This window comes from Archocentrus centrarchus, chromosome 10, assembly GCF_007364275.1.
Source record: "Archocentrus centrarchus isolate MPI-CPG fArcCen1 chromosome 10, fArcCen1, whole genome shotgun sequence".
NCBI classification, from domain to species: Eukaryota; Metazoa; Chordata; class Actinopteri; order Cichliformes; family Cichlidae; genus Archocentrus; species Archocentrus centrarchus.
In genome coordinates, this window is record NC_044355.1 from 7679316 (window position 1) to 7689825 (window position 10510).

Genomic DNA, 10510 nt, shown 5'->3' on the forward strand with positions numbered 1-10510 from the left:
TGGCACAATACTACTTTTTTATGTTTGATACCGATGCTGATATTTTACATTTGAATACTGGCCGATACCAATACAAATCCGATTTTTTTAAAAAACAATTGTTTTTAAATGCCTGGATGCATTTTACATAAGTCAACAGTCTCTCTCACAACAATCATTCTGTCACCTGAAGCCTGCTGCTTCTATGTGAGGTGATGCATTGGCTTATGGCATGTTACAAATTTCATTAGGGCTGCAACTATTGATTAGGGGGATTTTCTTGGACGCTAGAAAAACGTTTCCTTTTGCTCCATCTGAGCTCACCGTCTCTATAGCAGCTCTGCCTCTTTGCACTTGTGCAGACAGACTGCACGTAAAACAGCTGCCTGCTACTGTTGTGTTATCAGTGTTTATGTTGAAAAACTAGGCTGCATGAGTGTAATCTTGTTATGCTTTGTATTCACAAAAATACGTTTCTACTCCAGGTCTATATTTAGTCATTAGTCAAGTATTAAAAAAATATTTTGATGGGGAAGGGGTCCTTCTGGTGCTGAACGATCGCTAGTGCTAATGACAGCGCTCGCTAGCAAACTGCGGATATAGCGATCCGTTCTGAGAGCTGAAGTAGAGAAAAAATAACAGCCATACCTGTCAAGTTTTGTATTTAAAAATAAGGGAAATTTTCTGCCACTGAAAATAACAGTTGCTATATGACGTCATCACCTAATTTGCATAATTGGTCATTTGCAATAGTTGCGATGGAGGCTGTAGGAGAGAGGAGTAACATCTTTGGAGAGACAAAAAGTGAAGAAAAAAACACCCTAAATATGTTTAGAACTACAAATTAACTTTCTGAAATAACTTCATAACTTTAATGTTTTGCCTAAACCCACATTACAGAAATCATTTTTGTCCTGAATTGTTTAATGTTAGAATATCAAATTTAATGAAAACATTTATGTGGGCTGCGAGTGTAGCTAGCTACATTCAACCCTCCTCCTTTTTCTGGGCCACTGTTGCCAAATTGTGTAAGAAAACTCTCTGTCGGTTGTCTCAAAGGTTGATAAAGGCCGAAGCGAGGTCCAGGGACGCTAAACTTGTCGCTAATCGCTGTTTGGAAAAAATAGTCACTACGGGAGTCTGAAAAGCTGCTAAGTTGGCAACACTGAGCCCAACCAAGGTGCAGTTGTTGTTCCGGGAACACTAACCTCAAGGCTAGTGACAGAATTCAGTGTGGAGCAGCACAGGAGTGTTTTTTTAAAATTATTATATTAAAATAAGGGAAAATAATAATATGGGAGGACAGCAGGAGAGAGGGGTAAAATACAGGAGTTTCCCGGCCAAAACGGGAGACTTAACAGGTATGAACAGCTGAAATTCTCAGCACAGCGAGCACAACACACAAACACAGCAGAGGGAGGTGGAGGCTTGGAAAAACATGTCAGCGATGATCCACTTAGTGTTAAAGGGAATCCGTCACAGCGACAGAGAACTTTTTAGAATCTGAGGGTGTTTTTTCTAACTCCTGACCCCCCACTCCATTCCAGTAGGTGATGGTAGCAGCTCTAAGCTGATTTCCCAATCACCATTAAACCCACAAAAAGAAGAAGAAGACAATGCTGCTAATACGGGTGAAACGAGTCCTGAGCGATGCAGAGTTTAAACAAAGCATCGAAGCAACAAATTTGCTTTGAGGATATTTTATAATCAAATTATTCAAGTTACTCAAGGAATCGTTGCAGCCCTAAATTTCATCAAGCATTTTTGTGATATTTAATGGATTGCATTTTTTTATTCCTTCCCGATATCAATCCAGTAATTTAGGTCAGGATCGGACCAATACCAGTACTTAATATCGGACCAATACCAGTACTTTAATTATTAGTACATCCCTAATAATTAAATGATATATTTGTGGTAAATATGCATTTCAGGTCATGTTACAGAGTAGTAATAAAGTAATGTGGGAAGTATTGCAACACATTAAGTATCATACTTACAAAAAAAGTAGAGAAGCATGTAATACATTACTTTTTTGAGTAAAGACCCCAACAACGAGGAATATTGTTTAATTTTTTATTATCTTTATTGAAGCATTGGAAGATAATAGAGCACACAAGCAGGATTATATTTATCTGTGACTATAACAAGCAAGGCAGTAAAAAGTTATACGACCATAAAGAGTTCAATAAAATGCATATCTTTTTGCGCTACTCCCATCCAGCATTGCAATAAACATACACTGCATTTATTAACAAATCCACCTATTTAATCAGTACAGAGTCCAAAAACACAAATTTTGACAAAATATTTTCATAAAGTGGAATTAAATTTTCTGTCTTACAACAAAAGAAGCAAATAATTTTATTCTTGATCCCATCACATTTCATTCACCCCAGAGGAATCACAGCTGTCTCAGCCTTAAATACTCATTCTTCATGGGGACAGCCTTTTACTGGCACTCTCTAACGCCAGAGTATATGGTGTATTCTGGTGACTCCTTCTTACTTTTCCATCTTGAGGATTTTCTTGTGGGGAAATCCAGGGCCACGTAGTTTAGTTCTACTTCTTCACCATCCTGCAAATTATTAACAGAAATTAGAGTTGTCATTTAACAAACTTTGTAAATATTTTATAACAGAAATTAAATGGTTAAAAATCCAGAGAACATTGCAATAAGCTGCAAACTCCTCCCACACTCTGGCTGGCTGTTACAGGATTCATCGTTCATCAAATCCTGTCTGAGTTTTACTTCCATTGCTGTAGTGCAGTTATGAACTTTGTAGCAGCGTATTAGAGAAATTAAGATATCAGGAAAGGGAAATATATGGCCTTTGTAGCACTGAAAAAAAAACTGTAACAACACATAGCTTTATCAGCAAGACAGCAAAAAAGTTTTCTGTGTCCGAAAAACATGCCAGATATGGTGCTGTTTGTTTGTTTGTTTGTTTGTTTGTTTGTTTGTTTGTTTGTTTGTTTGTTGAACAGAAAGTCTTGTTTTACATGAGATGACTTCATGTTTCAGTGCAAATGTAACTGCAGGTGTTTCCTGACCACTTAGTTACGATCATGAAAACACTTCTAGGTTGGATGTCAGATGTGATTGATTGCTATGCTGTCATTGTGCACCTCTGTTTCAAAGGAAAGCTTGTTTTGTTTTTTTGATCTCTGCTGTCTGCACTACTTGCCTGAAACATCAAACTGTTAACTGTTCCTTATACAAAATGCTCAGTTTATCACTGAATTCCTAAAATTCAGCATTCACTTTGTCATCAATGGTATCTGCCCAGTGCAAAATAACATTATGATCAGTGTCTAATCATGCATTTATTCATTATTTTATGTGGCATGCATGTGTGCATATGCACGTGTGCATACCTCACTGCTCGCTTGATCCGCTGGGGATTTTTCCTGTTCAGCATTATTGGAGCCTGTTACTTTTCCTGTTCATAAAAAAAGTCATTAACATCATTAAAAACAGTGGATATTTCATATAAATGCTTATCAGATCAAAACCAAGAACCTAATTATCAAGATTGCAGTTATGCTGGATAGCTTCAGTTGTGCTATAAGCACGATGATGGGCAACCTTTGAGATTTTAGTGAGCTTAACGAGCATCTGCAGATTCGCACTGCTCACCTACATTTCTGCCACATTCAGAAATACTTGTGTTGCATTAAAATCTTTCTGCTGCAACAGCTGCTTAAGTCTAATGGAGTTTGAAACCACTCTGGCGTCACTTTCTGGTTGACGGTAGCTCAACTAGACATTGTGTTCTGCTTTTGTAGCTCATCTGGGAAGGTTGGACACATTGTGCCTTTTTGACACCCAAAAACTGTCCATAAATTTTACACACAATGATGGTAAAAATACTGACAATAGATTTAGATACAGAAAACGTCCATGACCTGCCAGGAACTGATTTGAAATTTAAACTTCTGGCAGTCGTCAAATTCAACAGTTCACCCTGCAGAATAAAACCAAATAGAAACATCACACACAAAGTGCTGAAATATGTTAAAAATTCACTTTAAAAAAGATAGATTGCTTTAAAATAAGCCTGGGTCATTTTTCCAAAAATGAAGAACTTTCTATTAGGAAATGTTGATTATCCTCAGCCAGTCTTGTATACAATCAACGTAAATGCCAAATGTATTTATATATTAAAGCGAGAAGGAATGACACCTTCAGAAATTCATATGGAAAGATTTTTTAAAAATTACAATTTTTGGCATTTACATTTAGTGATTATTTTTTTATGCTGCTCAGCTTGATGAGTGATAAATTAAACCCAAAATAGAAATGAAATGAAATCATTGGGGTAAAAAATATTCTGCAGAAACAAAATACTAGAAGAAATAATTGTGTTCTAAATACAAGTAAAACATGGAAAAAGATCTTTAACATAAGAAATATAGAAGCTTCTTCATGTAAACTTAAAGCCTGGAGGGAGGATTTACAGGAGAATTTATCCTCTGAGGACTGGGAAGAGGCATGCACTGAAGCACAAACACAAACTACCAATACACACCTCAAAGTACTGCAATATAACTGGCTAATGAGGACATATGTGACACCAGAAATGCTTAATAAGTATAATGGTGCCATCCCAGACTGGTGTAACAGATGTGGAGAGGAGAAGGGGACGTTCTTCCACTGTGGAATGCAATAAAATTCAACAATTCTGGAGAGAACTTAAACAAGCTTTAGAGATTATACTAGGTATAAAATTAGCTCTTGACCCTAAACTGTTCATTTTAGGTCTATATCCTGATGGACATCGTATGTCCAGAAAAATAATTACTGCCATGGATTTATGTTTACTACTTGCAAAAAGAGTCATAGCGCTCTCATGGCAGAGTACCAGTAAACCAAAATTCATTAACTGGATTAATGAAATCTCCACAACTTTACCTATGGAAAAGATTACTTACACTATAAAGGGGAAACTATCACTATTTCAAAACATTTGGGGTCCTTTTATGGAATATTTAGAGTGTGTGGATTTGACGGATGTGGGGAGTGGGGTGGATGAGGCGTAGTTACTAGTGATTATCTGCAGTATCCTATTCTAAAAATAATCTGTTTTCTTTGGATACTGGACTTCCTTATTCTGTGAGAATTGTACATCCGAGTTTGTACTTTTTGAATCATATACACAGTAGTGAAATAATTTGGGCTAACCCTTGATAATATAGAGAAACCTTTGTTGTTGTGATTGTTGGGTTTGTGTCTTTCTGTCTTGTTTTGTTTTGTTTTATGGTTTACCCACCTGTTTTTTCTTTTTGTTTTTGTTTTTTATTTTATTCTCTTTTCTCATACATTCTGTACTTTCATTTAAATGCTGCTCTAAGATATCTTATAAGCACCTGACTTGTAAGGAAAGGCAAGTTGAAAACTGGACAATAATTTAGTTGCCCTTGATGTTTCCTTTGATGAGAGAGCTTATTTCTGTATTTTTGAAAACGCAATAAAGATATAAAGATATAAAAGATTTAAATGAAAATTCACCTAAAGATAATGTTGGAAAAAAAGAAATATAGAAGAAGATAAAAGTATTCATAGCAGTAAATGTTTCCAAAAAATCAAACACATTAGATGCTATTTTTAATTTTGGGGCTAAAAATGGGATTGGTAAGATTCTGGCAGATTTCCCCGGAAAATAAAATTGATTCTTTCTAAACACTACATTAAACCAATAATCAATTTTCATAATATTGGCAAAAATAATAATAATAATCCGTTTTTGAAAGATATTATGACTAACTGCAGAGAGGCTTATATAAATTTTTATGAGGTTTGAAGAACTAACAGGTGCAATAAATCTGAAAAAGTGTTAAAAACAAAAGGAACTGAATAATGATGGTAACTCACGTTTAATGAAATTCATTTAAACTATCAGTTTTTTATTATTTGGTGGAAATTCACTTTGAAAGTGAATATGAAATATTTCTTGACTCCAAAACTTGCATCCCATAATAATAGAAGTTTGGATTCTCTATACTGGACAGGCTGTGGTGAGATCAATTCAAATTATAACTTTATAAGTTATTTACAAGTAAATTCAATTCATGCAAAATTTTGAATAATATTTGGTTAGAAGTTCTTAAATTTATAGAAGAGCTTTTTGTTTTTATTTTTTTAAACTTTATTTTTTAAGGCTGAAATTTCATATCGGGAAAACCTCTTTTTTTCTCTCCCAGATGACAAATTTGTTTATCAGCATATGATTTGTATTGTATTGTATTTTTTTCCTGTTGAAATTTTATTAAATGAAAATTCTGTGAGCTGTACCAATGTCAAACAGGATAGAAAGGGACATCACCACTACTTCTAACTTTAACTATTCATTTCATTTAAACTTTCAGCCACAAGGAGAACACATGAATAGAAATGTCACACTGTGATTGTGAGGAATATAGACCCCACAAAGCACTACTCCAATCTGCTAAGAAAATGAACAGTTAAGTAATCACATAATGTGTGGGGAATGTTTCCAGCACTTTCTAAAGGCATCAGGACATCCAACCAGCTGCTAGCAAGGCAAGTGTTACTATATACCGCATTATGCTGCTGACCTATATTTGCACATTATGTTATGAATGTGATGAACGTACCTTTGCAGTGTTCACAAGTTTGTTTTTTCTTTCTGGCGAGAATCAGAACCAAATTCACAATCACAGAGCAGGTCAGCAGTGTTGCCTGTATCACAAGCACATTAATGAGCGGGAACCCATCTGGAACGAGAAAAAATTCCAGCAGACACTTTATATGTCACTTATGTATCACCATGATACTGAACATACCTCAGTAAGTTTGGTCCTAAGTAATTTTCATATAGATGGTTTTTATTAACAAATTTTGAACTTAAGAAGAAAAGACAGAAAGAAAAGCTAAAAACAAAAACATTCTGGACTGCAGCCACTTCACTGACTCTGTTTACTAGATATGCAGAATCTCAGTAATAAATTATAAATGTTGGTTCAGACATTCATGATTTTTTATGCATCCACTAATATTTTACTCACCATGATTTCAATAAATATTTAAAAATTAATCCCACACTGCAGTTTATTATGAAATGCCTGCAGATAACAATTAGAGGGATGCACTATAGTGTACTATACTATACTATAGTATATAGTATACAGATAGATAGATAGATGTTTGTATAAATTTACATATTATTTGTGCTGTGAGCACTTAAAGCCAATCTAACTCAAATCCATTTCAGAGGCCTGAAACTACTATGTTCCTCTAGTATATATTTACAGAAGTCAATACAGCATTAAACATAATCAGCATAAATAAATTAATAAGACTTTAAAAACATACTTATCTCCATTTTAATTCCTTCACCAAACAGGATCTCTCCACATGTGGCCACACCGCAGTAGTACGTCCCAGCATCAGATGAGCTCATTATAGTTCGTAACAGACTGTAGTCACATCTCCCTTTTTCTCTCTTTCTGATCCCGCCATGGTAAATGATGCCTGGATGGGATTCTGATCCCCCTTTAAACCAGTGCACTTTATCTTCACCTGGACACTCAACTGTGTCATTTTTGTTCCTGGAGAGGAGTGAACACTGCAGAGTCATTGTGTCGTCCAGATGGACTGACTCAACATCTGGAGTTTGTTTCACGGTGACAGATTTCTGAGTTTTAGGATCTGTGTGATTCACAAAAACACATGAAATGGTATCAACTGTAACTGTTTGGGTTTTGACACAAATATGACAAAAAATTGAAATTAATATACTTTACCATTCACTGTCAAAACTGTGCCGTTAATAAATTTAATTTTGAATGATGATCCTGCTTGACAGTAATATGTTGCTTCATGTTCTTTGCTTACATTTCTTATGGTAAGAAAATGCACATTTGCTACTTTTGTGGCACTGAATCTTGAGTTGTTAAATTTTTCCTCAAATAACATTTTGCCAAAACTGTATGAGGCAATTTTTTCAATAATAAATTTAAAATTCAGCTTATGCCAGTAAAACAAGGCATTCAAATCCTTACTGACATCGCATGTCAGAGTCACATTATCTCCAGGTTTAACCACAATCAAAGAGATCTGCTGAGGTCCCTCATTCATCTCAATCAGAGCTAAAGAAAACAAACAAACAGTAGCAGTTAGAATATGGCAGAACAAAGCACTTTAAAAAGGTACAATTTACATATTTTTGTTTAAGATAGTTTACAATGCTACATATTACAGTACAGACTCACACACTGTACTTAGAAGAATCAAAGAGAGCAGTCTTCCGATCATTGTGGTCCTTCAGCCTTCTGTTGCATAACTGACATCTTCTGACTCAAAGGAAGATTTAGTCACAAGGTGATCAAGGCTTACAAAGTGGAAATCATGGTGATTGGCTGAAGCACAGAAAATGCACTTCCTGTAAAATTTTACAAATCATTTTCAGCGAATCTGGCTGAGCAGTTTGTTTCCACTGATGATTGTGCAGGAATAACAACATAATCTGTATTTGAAAACCTGTTTTATACATAGATGGAAATACAGTTAGACATTTATACATAAGTCTGACTAAAAACTGTGTTTTAGTTTATGATGTCAAATTTGTCATTTTAAGCACATGATTATGAATATGTTTCAGGTGAAGCCCAACCGAGTCAGTATATAAATGAAAAGCCAAATAACCTTTAGCTGTAATCATTCATTAATGCAAACCAATAATTAATCCCTACAGTTATACAGTAGTGCAGATATTCCTAAAATGCAATATTAAAAGTTTCTACAATAGATGATAATGTGATGGATGATACAATCCAGTGGTGCATGACTGACGCGTTGCAGTTTTGTTCTGAATGTGTTCAAAATGATTTTTTTTCTCCAAACTAATAATGGAGTTTGCAAAGTTGCCTCACAACATAAGAAGAAATAAAATCAGAAACACATTCAGATATTTAGAAGAAAAATCACTGAAAGCTAGTGATAGAACAAAGAACATTTCTCAGCACAGTGTATTTACTAACTTAAAAATGATGTTACTTTATACTTCTGCTCAGCTACATTTTGGTGAGAACTGATTTGATGATACTTTCTGCTTCACTTTATCTGCTAGTTTCTATCTACTTTAATCTTCAGTTATTACATCTGACTAAATCTGACTAAATTTAACTATGACAAAAAGGGTGAAGTTAGAATTAGATCCTTCTCAGTCAGTTAAATAAATAAAAATAACAAGACCAACAGGGATTGCCTGTTAGTTGTATTTTTACAGCTTTTAACAGTTTCACATCTGCTGAAGGCAGCATGACGTGATTTTGCAGGTGATTAAAAAAAAACAAACACCTTTATTCTGAGTCTATTCTCTGTTGTTCCAGGACATCTTCTGATCAAAGTGAGGGGACTCAACTGGACTAAAATCAAATTCAGTGCTCTTTAAAAAAAAACAAAAAAAAAACAAAGTTTTAGCAATCCTTTGAACAAACGTCTGCAATGTTACTGCAATGCTTTTTCTTCCTTTTCATCTGACGTGAAATTGTAGGTAAGTACTTATTGCAGCTTCCTGAGCAATTCTCTGAGAGGTGAGAAATGAGGATGGAAAATATGAAAAGAGGCCACCACAGACAAACACTGATTGTCTTGATAAAAACTGACTGTAGGAAGTATGTGCTGTGTGCAGCCTACTATGACAGATTTTTTAAGTTATTGGACCCTAAAATGCAATTCATATTTTCCATCCGGGGTCTGAATCCTAGCCAGGTCATGCATCCACTAAGGACGCCCAGGCTAGACCCCCTGTGCTACCCACAAGTTTACCATGTAATATCAGAAAGAGAGACTGTACCCATACCAGCTCAGACATTGCCCAGATTAACAAGGTCTGCATCAGGCGTTGGCGAATCAGGGCATACTGACAATAAAGTAGGCTACTGGAACAAGGATATGTGACAATGGACACAAGATGAGAATGGGGAACTGTTGGACTGCTGCTACACGAAAGGCGTTACATGAAGACGATGTGGGACCTACTGACTTTGTGACACCCAACATCCAAACTGACATCAAAACAACTTGTAGATCAGTGTTCCAATATCCACAAATGTTATCACAACTTGACGTTGAAGAGGTGCAACACAAACGCAGTTAGGCAGAGCCAGGACATCAGGTCAGGGGAGAGGTATCATCCCCACACTCCGAGCTTGGATACCAAGCCCGAGTAACAACTGGCACACTGAACACCAGAGCAGCTGACCTGAAAGATAAGATCATGGCTAAGCTGGAAACCTACTTATGCTGTACACAAGTAAGAGCAAATAGGTTTAAAATACATATAAAAACAAAGCACAAAGAAAATCATAACATTAAAAAATGTACACATTAAAGACAGTGGTTAGAGCAATAAAAAAGATAAGAGCCTAAAATAAAATAAAACCATAGTTAAAACAATAAACAGTAACTGCTAACATCTCAGCCAAAGAGAATCAAAGTGTTTTATGAGAGGATTTAAAGCAGAAAGTGAGTCAGCCTGCCTGCTGTACAAAGGGAGATCATTCC

General features: G+C 35.5%; 1 protein-coding gene across 1 annotated transcript; it reads right to left on the minus strand.

Annotated features, from left to right (window-relative positions):
* Positions 1-2202: 2202 nt before the first annotated feature.
* LOC115787494 (signal-regulatory protein beta-2-like) lies at positions 2203-8704 on the minus strand. Its single transcript, XM_030740235.1, has 6 exons — positions 8215-8704; positions 7747-8091; positions 7316-7651; positions 6598-6717; positions 3358-3422; positions 2203-2557 (listed from the first exon to the last, which is right to left on the minus strand). Exons 1-6 carry the CDS (start codon positions 8255-8257, stop codon positions 2432-2434), a joined length of 1035 nt encoding a protein of 344 aa, XP_030596095.1. The 5' UTR covers positions 8258-8704; the 3' UTR covers positions 2203-2431.
* Between the last annotated feature and the right edge of the window lie 1806 nt (positions 8705-10510).

What these genes read in the sequence shown, in the direction of transcription:
- LOC115787494 (XM_030740235.1), bottom strand. Translation starts at nt 8,257, where the DNA reads ATGATCGGAAGACTGCTCTCTTTGATTCTTCTAAGTACAGTGT. An exon ending in AGGAATTAAAATGGAGATAA is followed by an intron (nt 6,718 to 7,315) that starts GTATGTTTTTAA and finishes TTCTCGTTCCAG; the next exon opens with ATGGGTTCCCGCTCATTAAT. An exon ending in CGGATCAAGCGAGCAGTGAG is followed by an intron (nt 2,558 to 3,357) that starts GTATGCACACGT and finishes AATAATTTGCAG; the next exon opens with GATGGTGAAGAAGTAGAACT.